This window comes from Macrotis lagotis, chromosome 2 (assembly GCF_037893015.1).
Source record: "Macrotis lagotis isolate mMagLag1 chromosome 2, bilby.v1.9.chrom.fasta, whole genome shotgun sequence".
In the NCBI taxonomy this organism is placed as follows: domain Eukaryota; kingdom Metazoa; phylum Chordata; class Mammalia; order Peramelemorphia; family Peramelidae; genus Macrotis; species Macrotis lagotis.
This window is the reverse complement of record NC_133659.1, coordinates 314,890,838-314,913,826: the sequence shown is the minus strand read 5'-3', so window position 1 is coordinate 314,913,826 and position 22,989 is coordinate 314,890,838. Positions and strand designations below refer to the sequence as shown.

The window sequence follows — 22,989 nt, the reverse complement described above, 5'->3', positions numbered from 1 at the left end:
TATAGCATTTTAAAACTTACAAAATACTTTTTACTTTACTTTTGAAGTATTTTACTGTTCTTTACGAAGTCCATTGTACCGATAAGTAAATTGAACCTGAGGCCTTCTGACTGCTGGACAATTATACAAGATTACCACTCCAGATGGGGTATGGTCTAATTTGACTGGAGAGGGAAGGTATGGTGAAGGCAGACTACGGAGGAGCTAGAATGTCAGGCTGAAGGTTTTAGACTTGGAGGAGATAACAGAAAGACAAATTTGGTAGTGTGTGTTTATTGGGAGGAAGGACATGAACTGGAAAAAATGTATAAGAGATATTTGACAGCAGAATGCCAAAGACAGAATGAATTAAAGGAAAATAGGATTAAAGGTGTACACTGATTAAGGGGCTGATGCAGTAATGATGATCAAACTCCAAAAGGAGAAAAATATACCTTTTTCCTTCCTTCCTTCCTTCCTTCCTTCCTTCCTTCCTTCCTTCCTTCCTTCCTTCCTGCCTTCCTTCCTGCCTTCCTTCCTGCCTTCCTTCCTGCCTGCCTTCCTTCCTTCCTTCCTTCCTTCCTTCCTTCCTTCCTTCCTTCCTTCCTTCCTTCCTTCCTTCCTTCCTTCCTTCCTTCCTTCCTTCCTTCCTGCCTTCCTTCCTGCCTTCCTTCCTTCCTTCCTTCCTTCCTTCCTTCCTTCCTTGTACAGCTAGGGTCCCAGAGGAGTGAAACATTCCATAAACCATCAGACACAGTTGGCATGTTGGTTAGTTTTGCTAAACTACTTTTTCTTTTACTTATTCTATATTAGAAGGGATAAATATCTAAGAAGGAGAAGGGAAGGTAATGTTTTTGGAAACGAAGGTTATGTGAAAAAAGATTAGTAATAAGAATTTTTAAACTAAAATAACAAAGATGTTACTGTAAGGTGAAAGATAATTAGTGTCTGGAGCACAGGGCTGGGAGTAGGAGGGTAACCAGAACTAGCTACCTCTGGAAGAGGGCATAAGTTCTAGAAAATGGATCTTCAGGCAAAGGATAACAAATTGTTTCCATGGTTTTTAAACACAGCAAATTTCTGCCTGCAGTTTCCATAAACAAGTATACTCTAACAAGGGTTACTTATATAAGGACAAAATGAATTTAAATAATTGTTCCCTTTTTATTCTTTTGAACCTGATGCCTAGTTATTAAAAAAAAAAAAAAGCTCAAGAGATAGAGCAAAACACAGACATCCGACCTTCTTCTTTCTTTGTTTTGGCAAGGATAGATATAATGCAGAAAATCAATAAGTAAAAATGATAAATAAAAATGTCTTCCAGTCCCACAAGAATACAAAAAAATGTAACAGGTGTCTCTTGATAGAATAGGTATTCCAAAGAGGAGGAAAGCGTTTCATTTATTTTGAATGAGAAGATGAACTTAATGGATTTTTGACAGTTGAATTTTTTTTATAATGGGTTTGATGTCAAATTTCACTTTAACAGAAACTGCGCCCTCAGAAAAGCTGCCATGAGAAAATTGCTATCTTCAGACATTCAGACATTCTGGCAATTTTTTTCTTCCATACAAATCCCACCTGTTATGGGAAATTCTAATCAGGTATAGTTGGAGAACATGTGGGAACAGGAAAAGATACACATCTCTGTTATCCTGTGTGCCACTGGAAACAGGTTTCAAAGATGCTTTTTTGGTGAGACTACAGAAGGCAGGTCTTTTAATCATTTTGTTTAAGGCAGTTAGTTTATCCACCTGTGTGATAAGTTCCCCTGGCAAGTCATTTAACCCCAATTGTTTAGCAAGAAAATAAGAATAGCAGGGTAGTGATTTATCATAGTATTAATTCTATCTTTTAATAAGAAGAAGAAGAATAAAGATTTACATAGTAATTTAAAATTTGCAAAGCATTTTACGAACATTAACTCATTAGGCTCTCTTGATGGCCCTATGCAGTAGACACAAGTCTCAACACCCCCAATTTTACCTATAAGAAAATGAACTCAGGATAATTAAACCTGAGTCATGAAGCCAGTCCTTATCAGAGGTGATCTTAACCCAGACTTTTTCAAATTCCAGGGCAGCCCACCATCCAGCAGACTACCTCTTCAATTAAAATATTTAACTAGTCAAATAAGACTGAACATGCCTGAAATGTTTCTTGGGTTCAGAAGGCAGGAATTTGGGATCTGGATACCAGTGATCATAGTAAGTAGCCTGGACATCTGATTTGAGGCCATGGCTACTACAGTAAAATGAGAAGAACCTGTAGGTGACAGCCCCTAGTCTGATTGCTTGCTGTATGAAGTTAAGCTGAACAGAATTTTAGGATCTGATTACCATTGGGAATCACAGCCACTGACATTCAGAATTTCTGGTTCATAGAGCAATCTATTTAATAAAAGGCCTATTAATCCTGCTTGAGGTGTGGAGTGTTTTATTTGGTCAAAAGCTACCTTAGGCTGTAGAAATATTTTTCTTAAGCCTCAGTAATATCTCAGATGTGTGTCTGTTTGGAGCAATTATTTATGCATTGATTTGTGTAAAGTAGTTCCCAGTACATGGACCACTAACTAACTTAGTATTTGCTGTGAGTCAAACAAAGAATGTTCTGCCATAGTAGGAATGGTAGTCTCATCATTACCATACTATAATAACTGACCCTGCAACATGCATGAGCTCAGCACTGCGTCTGCCTGACAAATAATGAGCAAATATAAATATCCACTGTTATTATTGTGGTTACAGTGGAATTTTCAGTTTGGTCTCTGGACAAGTCAATGAGCTAAATGCTTACTCTGTAGCCAGGTCCTGGGTTAAGAGTTGGGAATATAATTACAAATAAAAAGACAAGAGTCCCTGACTCTATCGGGAAAGACAATACAGAAAAGGAAATGTAAAAGTCAGGGATAAGAAGGATTCTACATTGAGGCATGATGAAGGCTGAGAGTCAAGAGAGGAGCCTGAGGAAAAAGACATGGCAGGTTTGGGTACTTTCTCTAAAAACAGAGATTCTAAGAGGAACTAACCAATCACAGGAAGGGACCCTAGGGGTAGAGTGAACTTCCAGCGTGGGAAGGATGTTCTGGCAGGCCAGAGAAAGACTGGAGAGACAAGGATGGACAAGGGCCTTGGTCAATCGAAATGAGCAGCAGGAGGAGCAAAAATAGAGCTCCGGCCATGGAGTCAGGAGGACCTGAGTTCAAATTCAGCACTTAATAATTACCTAGCTGAGTGACCTTAGGCGAGTCACTTAACCCCATTGTCTTTAAATAAAAAAAGAAAGAAAAGAGCAGCAGTAGCCTTGGATTCCATAGCACTTCAACATTTACAAACCTTGAGGTGTGAATCTAAGTTTTATTTCTCCTTTTACACAGATGAAGAAACAGAGATGTAAAGCAATGCACAGCTAAGAGGTATCAGAGCTGGAAATCAAATCCCAGTCTCTGCTGAGTCCAAGTCAATTAAATTCAACCAGCATTTACTAAAAATCTACTATCTGCCAAGCCCTGAAAATACAAAAGGAGGCTGTGGATGTCCACTATTTGAAATATTGCAACAAAGCAATTAAGACTTCGTTACTGAAAGACGGGCTTAATAAAGACAGGAATCTGGGCTAGGTGAGTAGGGAACATTGGCTTGTTGTAGCTCAGGAGAAAGGGAGCAGGGCATGTAAATAGATGAGATAGTTCTCTATAAAGGAAGGCTTTGATCTCTGGTCCAGGTGTAAGGGTCAAGAGTGTAAGACCTAACTTCAGTCGATTGGCATTCTGTTTGCCTTTGGTTGGTTGGCATCTAAAGGCTCTGTATTGTTTCCCTGACCTTTACAAGGACAGGTTTTAGCCACCCTATCCTTGCAGACTGCAGAAACAGCGCCATGCCATCTCTATGTATGCCCATTTGTCCTCAGAGATGATGTGTACATTTGTGAGAATGTTTGTAGTGGGTAATGTTCTATGCAAATCTTGTTAGCGTGTTATTTCACTAAATGAACCAATTGTATCTCTCAACTGACTGGAGAAAAAGAAAATGCATTAGTGGAGATTCAAAAGCTATCACAGAGGAATTTGAAGCTGGGGTAACTATTCTGGGACAATAAAAGGAAAAAGGAAACTACAGACAAAAAAACAATGTTTCCACCTGAAGGCAGGTTATGCTGGCACTACAGTGCCCATACTAGCCATTCTAATGCTTTTTTACATCCAGTAGTCTTTCCACACACCACACTACCCCTCAGGGTGGAGTATCTAAAGTGCTCTAGAGAAAGGACTTGGTCTTCTGCAGGTTCTACATGGTCAGACCCTGGAGAGACCCAGTGAATAAAAGTGATAATATAAGGATGTCTTAATTGCAGTCTTATACTCATCCGTCGATGTTTATTTAATACTCTACAAAGCCTGACCTTCAGGAAGGGAGGTTCAGCTTCCTGAAGAAACTGAGAAAATAGCAGATTAGCCTTTCTGATTATAGTGGGGGTTTTTTCCCCAACAGAGAAAAGTAAGGCAAAAATGTGGTGCCTATTCCAAGCTCCATGGTAATAATTATGAATGGAGTGCATAGCCTGTTCATGTATTTAAAGACTCTGTATTTCAGGTCAGAACTCACAAATGGTTTGGATATTCTCAGAGCTCAAAAATATTTCAGGTGTCAGACATACTGATACAAGGTTAAAATGCAATTGAATATAATTGGGGAGTGTTTAAAAAATGAAAATAAAATACAACATAGATGTTAATTTGTGGTTTTCGAAGTGAAAAATATGTCCTCCACCCACCAGGGATCCTTTCCATTTAAGTTTGACACCAGTGGAATAGTGGACTTTGCCAATTCTGGACAAGAAGAAGGTCTGGTTTACATTTCTCCTAGAGGCTTAGAGCTTAAAGTCTCTCAGACATAAGTTTCCTCATGTATAAAATAGGGTTTAATGATAGCACCTTCCCCGTAGAATTGTCACTCAAATACTAAAATTTTCATATGGATCTGTAACATTTGAGATTTGGGGATTCTTTCCAACAACTCTGTGCACACACACACACACACACACAACCCATTATATCTTAGACTTTCTCTAGTTGCTAAATTCTGACTTCCAACCTCCTTTTCCAAAAAAAATTACCAGTGATCTCTTAACTGCCAAATCTAATGGTTTTTTCCTCAAATCTCATTCTTCATAGTCCCTCTGCAGCATCTGAAACAGTCATTTGCCAGACATTCTCTCTAGATGTCCACAACAGTGCCCCCGTTCTCCTTTTGCCTATCAGAGTAGTCTTAGACTCCTTTGCTTGATTTTTATCCAGCTCATACCCATTAACCTTAGGGTCCAAGTTTCTATACTGAATTCTCTTCTCTCTATATACATTCTGACTCAGTGACCCCAATGATTCCCAGATTTGTCCACCCAGTTTTCATTTCTCTCATGAGTTCTACTCTTACATCACCACCTGCCATTTGATCAACGTGACCTGGCTCCAGAGGAATCTCAAACTCAGTATGTCCAAAACAGAACACAGCTCTGCCCCAACCCTTTTTCTTCCCACATTTCCTACTCTTGCCAAGAATACCATCTTCTCAGTCAACTACACTCAAAACCTCAAGTTTCCCTGACTCCAAGGCCAACCCTTGATATACTATGTTCTTCTGTCTCCCATAGGATGGCAGGAAGAATGTTGGATTTGGAGTCAAGAGAGATCTGAATTAGAATCCTACCTCTGACACCGAGTAGCTGTGTGACCCTAGGCAAGTCACTTAACTTCTTTGAGCATGTTTTCTACCTGTAAAACAGAGGTAATAATACTGCCAACTTCACAGGGTTATTGAGGGTCAAAGGAGATTGTTTGTAGACTTAAACTGAAAAGAAAATTTAGGTTGTTATTAATGCTGTCCTAAGAATGCATTTTATCTTTGAGTCTTGGATTTCCAGTCCATCAAATGGAGATAATCCTCCTTCACCCTCAGAATTGTTCTAGGGTCTAATAAGATGGTATATAGAAAACACTTTGCAGACCTTTCAGGACTGTATAAATATCAATATTCTCATTGAAGGATTATAGATCTAAAACTGGAAAAGAATTTTGAGGCCAGGAAATTCAGCCCCTTTCCTTTACAGACAGGGAAACCAATGCCCAGAAAAATCTCTCTATATTGCCACAATACATAGCCACACAAATATGAAATCAAAAGCTGAAGTCACAACTCAAACCCAAGCCCTCAAAATCAAATTCTGTTATTTTCACTATCTGGCAGAGCTTTTCTGTGTAAAATTAACACCACCTACTTAGAAGAACAATTCTTGCATCACACCTTGTAACGTAACTTGTTGGACATGATACAGTGGGGATCTTTATTGTGTCTGAGTTGGACCAGATGGCCAAATTTGGAGATTTAGTAAACCAGCTTTACTTTGTCAATGGCATCATTCTATTTAAAGCCAAAACTTAAAAGGTATACTACACTTTATTTTTCCACTTACCCATAATAAACTTAAAAATAATGTTTGATTCAGTTTGAAAGTTTGATCAAAAGAAGGAAAACCAATTCCAACTAAAAGATCCATGAGAATAGAGTTAACATGATAGGACCATGGAGTGATCAAGTAGGGACAAAAATTGGCTTCCTCCCACATCACTTCTACCCTGGGGACTATTTGTTGGTGCCCGTTTCTACCCAGGCTAACAGCCTTCATAGTGCTCAGAGCAAACAGCAGGAGATGACTCAACTCCGGGCAAATTGTCTTCTTCCTTCAAACAGGACCCACCACTGCGTGAACATTTTGTTCTGAGATGATTCCAGTAAACAAATAGTTCCTCAAACATGCCCCTTGGCTGCGATGGGTCACTTAAGACTCTTCTGGAAGGAGGATGAAGTTTTGTTATGATTTGCTATAGGACTCTTGGTCTTCCAACACAAAGAACCTAAGAGCTCCCCAAGAAGGGGAAACAGAAGGGCAAGCCCCGTAGATAATAAAGTGATTTTGGGATTCCTTGATTCTGACAGAGGAAGAAGGGTAACATGGGGGGGGGGGGGGAATTGGATTTGCTCAGAGGTACTGGTTTAATGCTTCCCTTTGCCACTAACTACCAGAAAGAGCTTGGCACAATCATTTGGCGATGCCCTCTCTCAATCTCAGTATCTTCAAATATAAAAGGAGAGGGACTGAACTAAAAGGCCTCAGAGACCCCATCCAGTTCCAGCTTTCTTATTTATAAAATGAGGGGGTTAGAAGAGATGGCCCCAAAGTCACTTCCAGCTCTAAATCTATGACTTAAATGAAGATTCCGAGGTTTAGGAATGCCAAGATTCTTCTCAAGTAAAGTTGTTTTCGACTTTTATAACTTGTATAATCATTCATTCATTCATTCATTTACTTATTTATACAATTATTTATTACATGGCTAGGTCACACAGTGGAGAAAGAACTAGGCCTGGAGTCAGTTCAAATCCAGTCTCAAACACTTACTAGCTGTGTAACCCAGGGTAAGTCATCAAAACTAACCTTGCCCTTCTCAGTTTCATCATCTGTAAAATGAACTGGAGAAGGATATGGCAAGTCATACAAACCCCACAATGGCTCACAGTCAGGCATGACCTAGAAGATTGAACAAGACCTTTACTATGTCTAGAAATCCAGAAAAAAAGGTAATTTTCTCTTTTTTAAAGAGAAAAGAAAGAAATTTTATACTAATTTGTTTCAAAACAAAAGAAAAAAAACATTATCCAATATAATACAGTTCAAATTCTGATTTGGGGGAAAATGGGAAATAGGAAAAATTACACAATGCCCAATATGCTTATAGAAGATATATTTAAATGTCATGTCAGTGGCACATGTGGGGGAAAAAGGTAGAATATTAAACTGTGGAAATATAGCCTGTGATATGGTATTCTAAAATATGAGAGATAAAAGTTCATTTTGAAGAAATGATTCACTGAGAAATACAGACTCCTTTCCAATATGGTTTCATCTTTAGTATTTTCCAGCTTTGATTTTTTTCTAAACTATGGATATTAAACTAAGCTGAGCTTTGGGTTAGTCTGAACTTTTCCTTATTTAAAAAAAACACAAATTAACCAAAAAATTGAGGTTCTAAGCAGCTATACTCAGCCACAAATTGACCATTTTCTTTTCACTGTAGCAGTTCTTAATAGTGACAAACCTGGAATCCTCCTCAGCAAAATTACCACCCCGATTTTTTATTTTTCTCCAAAGGGCCTAGGAATTTATGAAGGAATTTCAGTTGCCTATTGGAATCTGCCAGAAGTTTGGAGATGGCAATGGAGAATGAGGGAACCACACATATCCATCCCAGCAGCAGCCCAGATAGGGAAGGCTAAACTTCCCCAAAACTTCCCAAGTTCAACTCAAGGGTAGTTTTGCTGTGTTTTATCAATCGAAAAGTATGATTTATACACTAAAACACAAGCATTAATTCCAAGTTTTCTTGGTATCTGATTTATGTGGTAAACAGCTCTGGAAAGCAATGCAGAATGATCAACATGAAATGAATGAGAAAAAGGGTTTATTCAAAAAAGATTAATCTTTTTTCTTTACTTATAAGAAGTTTCTTTATTAAATGTTTTAAGTGAAGCTCTGTTGAAGCTCAACACATCAGTTAGCAACTCCAAGAAACTGTCTTGTGAGTGGAGGAAGAATTAACAAGAGTTTGCTTTGAAAATAATCACTTAAAATTAAAAATAATAATTCTCTTCATTTTATAGATAGGGAAGTGGGGTGGTGAGAGGTCAAGGAACTTAGATACAAACAATGGACTATTATATTTCTTTTTTTAGTGCTCTGGGACCGAGAAGAAATCAGCAGATGACTCTTCCCATGAGGCTGAGAATTTCACTGTAATTTAGGTTAAGTCAGGAGCTGTACAATCAAAGGGAGAACTAAGAAGGGAAACACATTTTTCTGACTGCTTTCTGTTAAAAAATCACATCGCAACCAACCCAGTTCAGGTCTTTCTCTTCTGTTGCCCTGAATGCTGGCACTGCCTTACAATACTTTTTTCTCCAGTTGGTTATTTACACAACTGCCCGTATGACTTCTCAGATGACATGCTCTGTTCACGTCATTTCTTCACTAAAATTATCCTTCCCTTCATGCCTCTCCATTACCTTTGCTATATATAAAATCACATAAATCAGTTGGGAGGGACCCTAGCAGCCATTTAGATCCTAAGTCATGTATCTAATTAGAGAGTACCCAGTTTTGCTACAAGGCCTCCAAGGAGATGGACCCCCACCTGCCTCTCTAGGTGGCCCCTTCTACTTTTGGATAGTCCAATGGTTTGGTAGTTTTCCTAAAGAGGCCTCTGTAGCTCCTGCTTCTGACCTCTGGAACTGGCCATAACAAGTCTACTACTTCTTCCATAAGGCAGCCTTGCATATATTTTCTCTTTTAGTCAATAAATATAAATTGTGGAGCATTTATTGAATAAAAATTGAACTTCTTGACTTAGAATTCAAGGAATTTTCAAGGTAGACTCGAATCTATCATTCAAACCTTATCTCCTATTACTTCCCCCCCATGTGCTCTATAGTTCAGTCAACTTTGTGGCTTGGTCCAGTGGAAAGAACACTGGACTTGGATTTAAAGGCTGAGGCTTAAATCCAGGCACTTCCTTGTACTGCCTGCATGACCCTGGACCAGTCACAACTAACTTTTTTAATAGGAAAAAGATGGACACCATGACCTCCAGATACCTCCCAGCCCTAAATCTGACCACTGTATCCATTAGGATTCTGCCCTTTCCATTCTTGGTTTCTGCTGTCCCTGTCTTCAAACATTCTAGGATAAACTCCTTCAATGTAAGGGGTATCTTATCCTCTGCGTCCCTAGGTCTGACCATCTTGCACAGAGCTAGGATTAATAAAAATCTGCTGCATTCAAGTCAAAATAACTGCACCTTCTGCTGTCACTTTGAAGAAACACAACTTAGTGACTTCCCTCTGGGATGATCTCCAATATGTCCTGCCTCAATATAGTTTGCCCATGGCTGCCCGTACATCGTCTCCTCCGTGGGACCATTTGTTTGTATGCCAAGCACTTATCAGTGCAGAATCTGGCATGTAAGTAGGGCTACTGACTTGGAAAAAGCAAACGAGATCATCTCGTACTAGTGGAAATGACTACTCCCCGTCAGTGACATCTCAAAGACTGTGGTGAATAAAAGAGGAGACACACTACCTCATTGGATCAGAGAAGAGTCAACGTCCTCATTTTCAAAGGGGTGAACTTAAACTTCAATTCTTGAAAAATTCTAGATTGAATGACTAGTGAACATTTAGAGAAAAGAAACTGATGAAGAACTAGAATGACTCCATCTAGAACTAGTGATAACCAACTATTATACTTCCATTCCTCGTTTCATTCAGTAACCTAGAGAAATGTAGGGAAATAAAAGTTTTCCTACATTTTGGTAGCACACTTGATCAAAGTTTCGTGATATTCCTGTAAAAAAAGATGGAGGAGCATGGTATAATGAGACAGATCAGATTTAAGTGAATGTCTAGGCCTGAAGAAAGTTCAATGGTTCACTGTCAAGGTGGTAAGACATCTCCAGAAGAGGGCCACAGGGATCTGCACTTGCCTATTTTACATTTTTATCAAGGACTTGACTGAAGGTGCAGATTTATCAAAGATATCTGAGATGGAAAGGACAGCTAATATCCTGTGTAGTCAAAAAGGTATTTACAGGCCAGGTCACTGGGCTTAAGCTAACAAGATAATAATATGCAATGATAATTTAACAAGATATTATATAGTAATAATATCCTTTGCTGTATCTGGGATAAATGCAAAGTCTTACACTGTGTTTTAAAACCGGTAGCTTGAAAAATAAAATGAAGAATTCATGATTAGGTGGTCATTTGTCTGGGTAAGATTCGTAGGTTTTAGTGGAATACAAATTCAATGGGACTTAGCAACATGATGTGGCAGGAAAAAATAAAAATATGATGTTGAGTTGTACTTGAGTAGTTTATGAGTGAAGCGATAGTCCTCTTGTATTGTGCACGGATCAGAGAACACCTGGAATATTTGTTGTGTTCACTCTGATTAAGACTACTGACACAGATGGTTAGGGCACTTGAGACAACGTCATAAGATATCAATTGGAGAAACATGAAAGGTTTAGCCTGAAAATAAGATGGGGGTGACAGATGCCAACTGCAAATGTACTACTTTTAGGGGTGATTATGTGGAAGAGGCTTAGACTTGTTCTGCCCAAGAGAAGAACCAGGAGTAATGTTTCCAAATTGAAAACTCATCAATTTAAGCTTAATATCAGGAAAAAGTTCCTAACAATTATAATGAATCAAGTTGACCGTGCCACTTTTAGCTGTCCACAGAGACAATGGGCCCTGTCCCATTGGAGGTCTTTAAGCAGAGATTGGATGACCACTAATTAAATACATTAGATCAATTAATTACAAATAATCATTACCCTCCCTGCATTAGGCAATGAAAGTACAATGTCAAAAAACAAACAATCCATGACCTAAGGGACCCATGTTCTCTTCAGACAACAATGTGCACATATATAGAACCACTAGCAACTGGGAGATCAGGAAAGGTTTCCAAGTGGAGGCTTATCTTCCCTGCTTCAGAGAGAGAGAGATGGGTGGGTGGAGTGTGAGTTCTAGAGGTCTGAACTGAAGTAGGACTAATGCCAATAGGATGGCATCAAGAGTCAAACAACAGTGGGCTCAGGCTCATGTGTCTCAAAAAAAGAAAAACAAAAAACTTTGGCAGGCATTTGGAAGACAGATTGAAGTGGGATAAGACTTTCGGCAATGGGGATCCTCTCCATGTCTGGGTTGGACCAAGCCACCACTGAGGTCCCTTCCAACTAAAAAATTATGTGATTTCATGATTCTGTTTGGTAAATAACATAAGGAGAATTGAGATAGTAGCAGATCTTTCTCAAAGCACAATTTACCCCCAAAATAAGTGAGTGATTATACAATATTCCTGATTAAAAAAAAAATAAGAATTGATGCTTATTGATGGAGAAATTATCACTAATACTTCAAAACACTCTACTTCTTGTAGTTTTTTTAAAGGTTGATCAATGATTACCAAGAAGTGGGGGCCATCAGGGTCCCCCTCAACTGGAGAGAGCAGCATTTGTAGCCTCTGACTACATTTTATCCCACCCCATCTCATTTTGCCTGGTTAAAAATCTAAAGTAGTTAATTTAATTTCTTTGAGCAATGGGAAAACATTAATAAAGTAGGTACTATTTCTCCATTCTTGGGCTTGTTACATAGTCTGGAACAGTTTTGAAGGCTAGAGTCCAGATTTGTCCTAAATGCAAGTAAAAGGTTCAATCACATGATAATGCTATAAAGACAAACACAAATGTATACAAATCGCAAACAACCCAGGTTCACAAAATAGACTTGCAGAATCTTGCACACAGGGTTAAAGGGCCTTCCCTTGTCATCTAGTCCAATCTGTGCCTGGATTGCCTCAAAAAAGAAATGTTTAGGACGACAGAGGTGATAGTTCTCTTGGTTAGATTATATCATCAGTATTCCAAAGAGAATGAGAGAGAGGCCTTAGGCGGTATGAAGGAGAAGAGAGCAAAGACAAGATGAGGGAACCACTGCACAGGATTAATCCATATCAAATTGCTTGCATTGTCAAGGAGTGGGGAGGAGCAAAATGGCAGAGAATTTGGAACTACAAAAAAATTTTTTTTTAAAAGTTAAAGATTATTATTACATGTAATTAGGAAAAAAATAACATCTTCACCTAAACAAAGAAGGGGTGGAGGAAGGGAAGTGAAAGAGAAGACGTTGAAGGAAGGAGGAAGAAAGGAAGAGGAGGATGAAAAGGAGAGAGGAAGTAAGGGAGACCAACTAAGAAAATGGTAGCAAAGGACCCTGAAATCAAAGCATGAGTTGCTTATCGTGGACAAAAATTAGAGGACACAATGGCTATCACCAAGTTTTAGAAGGACTCTCACATGGAGAAAGAAAATAGTCTGCTTGGCTTCAGTTTCAGAACTGGGAGAAGATGTAAGTTTTAGAAATGACGGTTTCAGGTCAATGCAACAACAATACAAGCATTTTTCTGGCAGATCTAATTGTTAGAAAGGTGAAGGCAGTGCATTAGTAGAGTGTTCACAATACCCAGAAGAAACCCTAAGCAGGTTCAGAAGAAGATGGTGCCAAATGGAACCACTTTGTTGGCCTGAAAAAACCCACACTGAGTGTGAAATCATCAAGTGAGCTCATCAAGAACAATCTTCGAATCTGGAAATCATCATGTTTGAGTATGTTTATCAAGTTCAGAATAGAAAAAAAAATTCAAATTCAACAAAGCAATAAGAAACACCCCTGCCTGTTTCTAAAACTTAAAGCCAAAGAACCTAATTAGCATTCCCTAACTCTACAACCTGTACTCTAAATTCAACATTTCACATTTACTGATTAAAGTTTTGTCTTTTTAACTTCCTCTTTCCATTTCTAAAATAATTAAACAAGGCTATTATTCTCAATTGGATATCTTTCCCTACCAAAGCTTTCTTTGTGGCTCTGTTAAAGTTCAGAACTAGCTCAAGGCTTTGGACATAGTTTCAACTGCAAAAGGTGATACTCCAAGGGGGTTCTCAAGAGATTGTCAAGGGAGACTCTCCCATTTAGGTCATCTGTACCTGCTACTGAATGGATATCTAGAATCTACAGTGGTCTCTAACCCTGTGATGAGGCATCAGAGTAGAATTTGAGTGCCCCTAAAAACCTAAGCATTCCCTTTTTTATGGCTGAGTAAAGGGCAACGTTTCAGTCTCAAGTAAAAACTTGGCCATTCCCCTACTTGTCATATGCTGATTAGAGTAAACTACAATTAATTTGGCCTATGACAAAACGACATGTCAGGTAAAGGAGTTCAGAGCTAGAAAGGTTCTCAAAGGTCATGTAGTCTAACCCTCTTACCTTCCAGATCTGGAAATTGAGGCCCAGAATCATTAAGCGACATGCCCAAGACCACCTCTGTATACGCTTTCAAGCTAAGATTTGAACTCTGACCCTGAGACTTCAGAGAAAGTGTTCCTTCCAGCTTATAATACCAGTCTTACCTACCAAATGCAGTTTGAATGCACTTTCTCTAGTGTGAAAATGTTTGATATAACTCAAGAGTTTTCAAAGCTTCTTTCAACAACCCATTAATAAGCTACATCAAACAGCTATGTGATATCTTTAAGCACACCTTACCAAGATCAGATCTCTGGATATGCAGCCTAATCCCATGTCATGTGCCCAAAAAAGTTTTTAAAAATTATTGCTGAAAATAATGAATTATAGCCCCAAGAGTACATATCAACTGATTATTCTTTTTTATCTGTTGACTATTTACTACAACATTGTATTAGTTTGATTCAATTCTAAGCAGAACTTTGGAATTTGAGAACTTCGCTCTTGTAATTTATTGGAAAGACTAGGAATCAAGACCGTGATCTCTCGGAGCCTCATAACTCTTTGTCGGTCAATGAGGCGGCTGGGCCAGATCATCCATTGGGTCTGCATTCCACAATGCTGTGCTTATCAGCTCTAACAAAGAGAGAAACTAATCTTCAATATAGATAGCCACTGAAATTCTTCATTAGTGGAAGTTGGGTGTTTTAAGATATAATACTTACACTACTGTGGGTAATTTTTCAGGGAAAGCAGATATTCACATTTTGCTCTAAAAAAGTACTCACATTTACAAAGCAGTAGACAATGTTTTAAAGAATATTTTCAATTTTTTTTTCTTGTAATTTCCCTACACCAAAATATAAGGGATTAGAAAAGAAAACATCAACTCCACCCCCCTGCCCACCACACCCCAACCAACAAGCTCATTCTAAAACTAAGGAAATCAATCATTCTATAATTTCATTTCATCCCCTTGTGTTTCTATATCTAACTACAAAGTAGAGAAATTATGTGACAATCTCCAAGATCAATTATAGTATTTTTAAAAATACCCTAATAGCAAAATATTTAGTTTGATTGTGAAGTGCCATCTGAAATACTCCAGTAATTTGTAACTATTACAATGACAATAATAATGATGGCAGAATGTATAGACCACCTTCTTATATGCCAGGTACTTTACAAATAATTATCTCATTTGATTCTCACAATAATTCTGGAAGCTAGGTATTATGATTATTCCCATTTTCCTGTTGAGGAAACTGAGGCAGATGGAGGGGAAGTGACTGGCCCAGGACCACTCTGCTGCTACATGTCAGAGCTTGAGAACTCTAGGCCTAGCCTTGGGGCCTGTGGTGTCCCCTTCTCAGCCTTCATTCTATGGATGATGGAAAGCCATGCCCATTCATTCTTCACAACCAATAAACAGTTGAGGCAACTGAACCTCTCTGGCCCTTTCCCTCATTCGCCTAAGGATCAAGCGGCATAAAGTAAGGATCTAAAGAAATGTGTACCAGATAAAGAGCAAGATTCCATTCTGTACCTATGTGCATAGTAGGCATTTAAAACACCAACACCTTACACAACTGGAAGAAAAGTCATTAGAGAACCCCCAAAACTGTGACTTCAATATTTTGCAATGTGTACTAATACATTATGCCAATATTTAAGTTTTGCTTACTTGTTTGAAAGATTACTTTAGCAAACTAATATCGCAGCAGGCAGTAAGACCATTTTTGTGGCTCCAAGGAAAAATATTAAAATTCCTTTGTTCTTTAATATTTAAAAACCATACTGAGAAAAGTAACAATATTCTATTGCTTGGTTTTTATTTTTCAAGTAGTTATTAGTACAATGTACATTTATTAAATACTTGCCATTAAAATTCATCTGTCATACTCTTAAACCACTGCTCACTAGCTACGTTCATGTTATTCTCTGAGTGACTATCACTTTCATCTCAGCTTTAAAAAGTCGAAAGGAAGACTGGCATATCAGGTACATAGTTTATAATCTTTGGAACAAAGAGCTAAGTCAATGCACTTACAAATCTCATTTATATTCATGAAACTGTAGCTTGAACAGGCTAGAAATATACCTGTACCTATGCTAAAGTATTTGCATTTATTTGGCATTGAACACTGCCAAAGATTTCTGCTGCAAAGTCAGTAAAACAAAAACCATACACACAAATATTAATTGCTAAGAAATTATACAGAAATAATCATTAAAAAATACAAACCCTTTTATATTTGAAGCAAATTATAGGAAACTTTACAGCAAATTTGCATACTCATACGTATGATTTCATTCATTACTTGAATTTTTCTAAATTTGCACTTTTCATTGTACTTCAAAAGTAACTGATTAATGAAAACCTGAATCATTTGGGCATTTAATGAAATGGTTTTGAGGTTCTTCTAAAATTTATCTGATAGCAATGTAAAAAACTTTTCATGGCGAGCTCCCTGACAAGTTGTCAGCTTGAATAATACTGCATTTTTCTTCTTCTCATGCTCTGTTTGTCACCACTTAGCTCTTCAGAAACTACTTAATGAAGAATGGACTTTAAGTGCGTGCGTGTGTGTGTGTGTGTGTGTGTGTGTGTGTGTGTGTGTGTCATATGAAGCATAATATTTCATAGTAGTTGTCACTTGGATCTAATTGTGGAAAGAATAAATGGAAAATGAGAAAACTATACTTTGTTAAACTTTTTAATAAGAACTCATTTTCTAATTAAGAAACACTGTGCTACCTATTCTTCAGTCTTACTAAAATTTTATCAAGTACAAAAATATATTGATGATTTTTCAGAGTTTATTTGAAGGTAAACTCCTTGAGGGTAGGAAGAGGCTGATATTTTCTTTTGGTTTTTGGATCACTTGAATTCTAACACAGCACCCAGTATAGTTGGTGTTTAATCAAATCTTGCCTACTGTTGTTGCAATAACATCCAATAGTCACCGTGATATCTGCACTGATTGTAAGTTTAAACATATTTGCTGAACCTTCACAAAATAATTCAGCACATTAACTCACATGATGCCAAGAAAGAAAGGAATGAAGTATTTTTATAAGGATCTCAAACAGCTTACTTACCAAAGTAACTTGACCTATAAAAACTAATAGCAGAGGCTATTTTTAAGGTATAATACCCTTACAACAAATGCAATAGTTTTACTATGCAATCCCAAAACTTTAGTTTTCAAAACACACAGATTAATAAATAATGGTCATGTTCAGTTTTGACATAATAATGAAATAATCACTAATCGATCCTGCATTTTATTAACTAATTGCTTAAAATTCCAACTGTCATATTGAAATGACTTTCAGAAAAACAGGATATACCAAAATTCTAAGCTTGAGGACAAAAAAACAGGAAGGCAATTTGTTCATCAAAAATAGATCTGTGAAAAACCTACATAAAATATAATCTTCTGCAAATGTCTTTTTTTTTAAGAAAAGAGGCACTTAGTGTATACAACTGAAGTTTCAGTACAATAAACATCCTAAGGACTTTCCTATTTTGCAAAAGGCATTTTTTATAGTTTCATCACAAAAATACAAATTTTTAGAGCAGTCAGTTGAAATGTAGTGATGGTCAACAATCTACAGTTTGATTAAAAAACAAAACTCACAACTCTTCGGAAATCATGAGAACAATACTGAGTCGGAATATTTCTGTACCATCAAGGTCATTTCAAATCACAAAACCAATGTTTCCAAGTATGACTTTTAAAAATTGGTCCGAAGTTTTTTGTTCTCTTCACGTAGTCTTTCAATTTCAGCTACTAAACTTTCATTGACGGAATATCTTTCAAGTAAGGAGTGCATTTCATTCTAGAGGGGAACAAAATCAACAGTGAAACTTGATTTGATAATCTGCACTTTGAAGTTGGTCATTTTTCCCATCATTATCCCTTCTTTCAAATGGCTAACAAGAGCTCTTCTCCTGTATTCAAGTCACCCTTTGTATATCATATTAAAAGAAAGCAATCGAAATGGTGGCGATTCTTACAAATCTAGCTTTTCTGGGCATATTCTTCTAAAAGGCTGAATATATTTAAAAAAAAAACAGACTTTTTTAACTAGGTTCCCATATTCATTTCTTTCATCCCGCATATATAGTGGTTAAAAAAAAACATAATTGGTCAATTAAAATCCAGTTAATTCACTCTGCTTCTACTATCATTTATTTAGATAGCCCAGGAACTAGAGTTAATGATTAGGTAAAAAATACCTATTGATGCCCTTTTGATAGACTTGCTAATTTTCCAGCTGCTCAGAGTCCATTTTTAAATACAATTTGCAGTACATACCAATTGCATATGGAACTGTTTAATCATCTCCACTTGCAAATTTACAATGTCACGATGACATGCTTCCCTAGGAAAACAAGAACAAAGAACATCATAAACAGGAAAGCCAATTCATTATATTTTAAAAAGTTATCCAATGATTTCTTTTCTTCATGCCATTAAAAATTTAAAATTTTTCCAATTACATGTCAAGATAACTTTCAACATTTATTTTTTGTAAGATTTTGAGTTCCACATTTTTCTCATTTCCTTCCTTCCCCCCCACCAAGACAGCAAATGATCTTTTAGAGAATATACATGTCCAATCATGTTAAACATATTAGTGATGTTGTGAAAGAAGAATCATAACAAAGGAGGGAAAACTTCATACCATTTTTAATGGCATCAACTTTTGGTTCAAAGGCATTTCTTTGTAATAATTCCTATAGGATTGTCAATGAATTGGTTCAAAAAAGGTATGATTTCTGATGTAATTGAGGAGGGAGAGCAGTTGGAAGAAGAAATGGTTTTGGAAGTATTCCATAAAACAGAATTTAAATTCCTTTATGGTGGAGTTATTACAATAAATCATCATTATGTACATTCTATATGTGTCTAACTATAGGTTTATAGTCTTACACCAAGTGGGCCACATTTGGAAAATAAACAGGATCCCTCAAGCTCATCTAATCTGGCTTGTTCCTCTACATTTTAGAAGCATATTCCATATGAATTCACCTAAAAGATACAATGCAATGAATGGAAATACTAAGCTACGTAGATACATATAAGAACAAGGCCTAGTCTCTAACCTAAAGAGGCCTGATTGAAATCATGTGCATGTTCATATGGTTGCATGAGTATGTGTTGAGAGAGACAGTATTAGAATAAGAGATCTGAACATTATACTGTCCTACAATAAACTGAACATATACTATACTACAACTACAAAGCAATGCCATTAAGAAAGTGACACAGTGTTAATGGAATTCTGAGAAGGGAAAAAATAATTGCTGATTGCAGTAATTAGATAAGTACAAATTCAGTTGGTGGAACTGGAGAGGAAAGAGTTATTTCCAAGTCAGTATTTTATTTATATTTCTTAAACCAATGAAGAAAGAGAGAAAGAGATCGCTATGACTTACTCATCTGCATCCTACCTCTCATCTTATAACCCAGGCAGAGTAAACCAAAGGCATGTGGAGAAGAGCCTGACAAGAGAGGCCACCGAAATCTCTCCTCTCTCCTACCATTCCTGCCTTCCCACCACTCAGGATGGATGTCAGTATTCATTTAGATTCCTCTCTGAGCAAAATTCAACACTGCTACCATACCAACAGATGCCATCCTTTCCCAGTCCCAAAACTCAACTGCCTCTTTTGCTTCCCCAATGCTCTAAAAATAATTAACACCTGGCTCTAAGAAACTGGTAGAGTAAATTGACACAACTATATTATGACTGCAAAAATGTTTTTGTTGTATAAAAATTAAAATAATTATTTCCAACTATATGATTGGCTTATACTTGCTTACATTTAGTTTCCAAATAGCACACTGCTTTAAATTATTTAATTTCAACAAATTATAAACTTCACAGTTTATTTTTTCAATTAACAGGGCTGTCTATTTACAATTATTAAAAAAATGTGAAAGCAAGAAGATAGAAATGGGGGTTCAGGAAAATGGATATCAGGGTCAAAGGAATTCAATTTTGGTTATTTTGTGGGCAGGAGACTGTAAAAGGAAAAATAAAACAAATCAATCAACTGATGGCAAAGTCTACTCTGGTCACATGAACTTAAAGTGGGATTTCTGCTACATCTATGAAAAAATATGCAATCTACAACTAAGAGGTTATAAGCTCATTCCAACATTTTGAGTATCCAAGGGATGTCTCCAGCATGTCAGTGGCCCCTGGATGATTTTTGACTTAGAGCATATTCTTCAGGAAAACTCGGTCTTGAGAGACAACCTCTAAGGGTCCTTCCCACCCATAAAAGGTCCAACTACCCAACTAAATATCACTTTGATCTCTTACCCAATGGGAGATGAGTGGGTGGGGGGGGGAGAAGAATGTACTTGCTATTCAAAGGAAAACATAACTGAATGTGAATAAGCTTTTTTAAATAAAAAATCAATGATGACTATAATAAATATCAATGAAAGAAAATTGTTAGACTCTGAAATATGTTCAAACAAAAACCAAACTTTAGGCTGATCAATGAACCTGCATTTGATGACACAAAGACAATAAATATTTTTTGCCTTTCTCATTATCTAAGCACAGTGTCTGGCATGCTTCATAAAGGCTTTCTGACTAACAAAAAACAGTCCCTGGCCTCAAGAAGCTTACATCCTATCACAAGAGAAAATGTGTACATAAGTACAGGAAAATAAATTCAAAATAAATGCAATATCATATTTTCTTTTAAGGGATGATGAAAGCACTAGCAGCAAGGGAAAATCAGAAAAGATTTCATGAAAAAGGACTCACTTAAATAGAGTTCTGATGGAAACAAAGAAGTTTCCAAGAGGAGTTTATATGAGGTTTCACTAGTCCCAAGGTTATCAAAGGAAAAAGATTACAAACTCAAGGGAGCCTTTCCTTTTTCATCCCACTAGCTCTCACAACTTCCTGGCTATTCAAATGTCACCCTCCTCTTCTTCCCACTCTAGCAATATTTAAGATTTATAAACTTTTCACCATTTTCCTTTAGAATGCTTACATATCAATTACAGATGTTTTTATTACAACTTTGAAAACAACACATCTCAAACTGAGCACTATTTGTGTTCTACAAATGTACTGCCATTGCAAATACATGATAGACTTCAAGAGGTGTTAAATAGCAGTGCAGGACTTTTAAAAGTCCCTAGAAGGAAGATGTGAAGAATAATATATCCTATTTAATAAACTATTTGCACAATTTTCTAGCAGGAAAGGATGATTAAAACGACAGAAGCAAACAAAAGTTACCGAAAAAAAGTTGTAGTCTATAGAATGCAAGTCTCATAATTGCTTTTTAAAATGTATTTCCCTACTATATAAATAAATGCTACATTGGACAGATGATCTGCAAGTCTTATTTTTAAAGGATCTTGAATAAGGGAAAACAAACAACTATAATGCTTTCTGTTTTTCAATTCTGGCAACATTATTTTATTAACAAAGGCTTCTAAGCTAACAGCTTCACTGCTAAACCGCAGCTGCTCAGTTGCCCACCAGCTGTACTGTATGAATGAGTCTTTCACTTCATGATAATCAGTAAATGCAATAGACTGAGGCCAACACGATAATCCACTATACATGTCTGCTAAATTCTCACTGAAAAACCACATTCAAATTTTTTACTTCGGGACTCAAAGTAGAAACTGCAAAGCACTAGTCACTGCATTTAAGTTTTAATTTGCTTGTGCTATCAACAAGAAAACAAACAAAAGAAGTCAAGAATAGGGAAAAAATAATTTTATTAAGTAATACCTAAAGTCATCCAGTGTGTCCTGTATCATATTCTGTATAAAATGGATTTGAACAGATGTCAGTGGCATATTTGATCTATTGTTTCCAATGGTATCTGCTATTTTTTCTGAAAGTGAATTGGCTACTCCAGAAGTGACAGAGGACATCATCTTTGGATCTAAAATAGATAAAAAAACAAACAGATATTTCTTTTAAAAAACACAAAAAGCACCTGACTAATAAATACTTGAAGAACTGAAGAAAAGAACTAAGTTTCCATGACATTTAGGAAGGAAAATATCTCTAAAATAGATCCTAGGCACTTTCTATTATGTTATTTCTAACAGTCATTTATCTATATTTATAAACTGCCAACTGACTAATGCAATAACACATGACAAGGGGATTCATCTTAAAATATCTATGAACCATTTATCTAACTTACATAGAACAAATGTAACAAGTTGGTTATAGTTCAGCAACAAGAGACTACACAAGTAAAGATGATAAGTATAGCTAAGAGAAAAATTGGCAAAAAATGCTTTTAAAATTATTAGACCAACACCCAGAAAGAGGATGAATAAGACTAAATACACAAGAACCTCACATTTAGTCATAGTAAATATAGTTTATTGCTAAGTGACAGTTGAATGTTTCGATAACATTTTTTGCTAACAGCTTTAAATGTGATTAAATTGTACATTTTTCTGTTCACAGATTTAAATGTCAAAATTTCCCTTCCTCAGAAAACTTTGGTACAGATAGGGGTGTAGGAGAAGTCTTAAGAATGAACTCTTAAAATGTTTTAAAGTCATCTAATCATGAGCAATGACAAGTAGTTAAAATCCTTGTAGCTAAATCTGGTGGTTTGAAGATTTGTGTAATGCCTAAAACTGTAGAAGCTTGGGCTGGAATTGACCTTTGATATCATCTAGTCAAACCTCTTATCCACACAGAAGCCTTCTCTGTGACACCCTTGATAAGAAGAAAGAGATGTTCTCATAAAGTATTTGATTCCATTTTAAATCATTCTAATTTTTTAGAAAACTTTTTGGTTTTGATTTGTTTACTGAATCCAAATTCACTTCCCTAAAACTTCAAACTATTGGTTCTTGCGCCATGAAGACTCAAGTTTCTATCGAGTAAGTCAGTCAACTGGCATTTATCAACCAGCAAACTGCTGCTATCACTGCACTCCAAGTTTTCCCATTTCTACACTTCAAAGATTCACAGTTTCGGAGTTGGAAAGGCCCTCCCTTGGGTGGGAAGGGCATCTACAACACCCCCATGATTCAGGAGCCAAGCTCTATGGGAAGAGAAATCC

At 36.8% G+C, this 22,989-nt stretch overlaps 1 protein-coding gene across 5 annotated transcripts in view; it reads right to left on the bottom strand.

Annotated features, from left to right (window-relative positions):
• Positions 1-15,716: 15,716 nt before the first annotated feature.
• Positions 15,717-22,989, bottom strand: part of NEDD1 (NEDD1 gamma-tubulin ring complex targeting factor) — a 68,819-nt gene continuing 61,546 nt past the window's right edge. For all 5 annotated transcript variants that reach the window (XM_074226640.1, XM_074226636.1, XM_074226638.1 and 2 more), the window contains 3 exons: positions 21,687-21,843; positions 18,227-18,293; positions 15,717-17,747 (listed from right to left, as the gene is read on the bottom strand). In XM_074226640.1, coding sequence (XP_074082741.1) covers positions 17,643-17,747; positions 18,227-18,293; positions 21,687-21,843 — 329 coding nt within the window. In that variant the 3' untranslated portion in view covers positions 15,717-17,642. The remainder of the gene's footprint in view (positions 17,748-18,226; positions 18,294-21,686; positions 21,844-22,989) is intronic.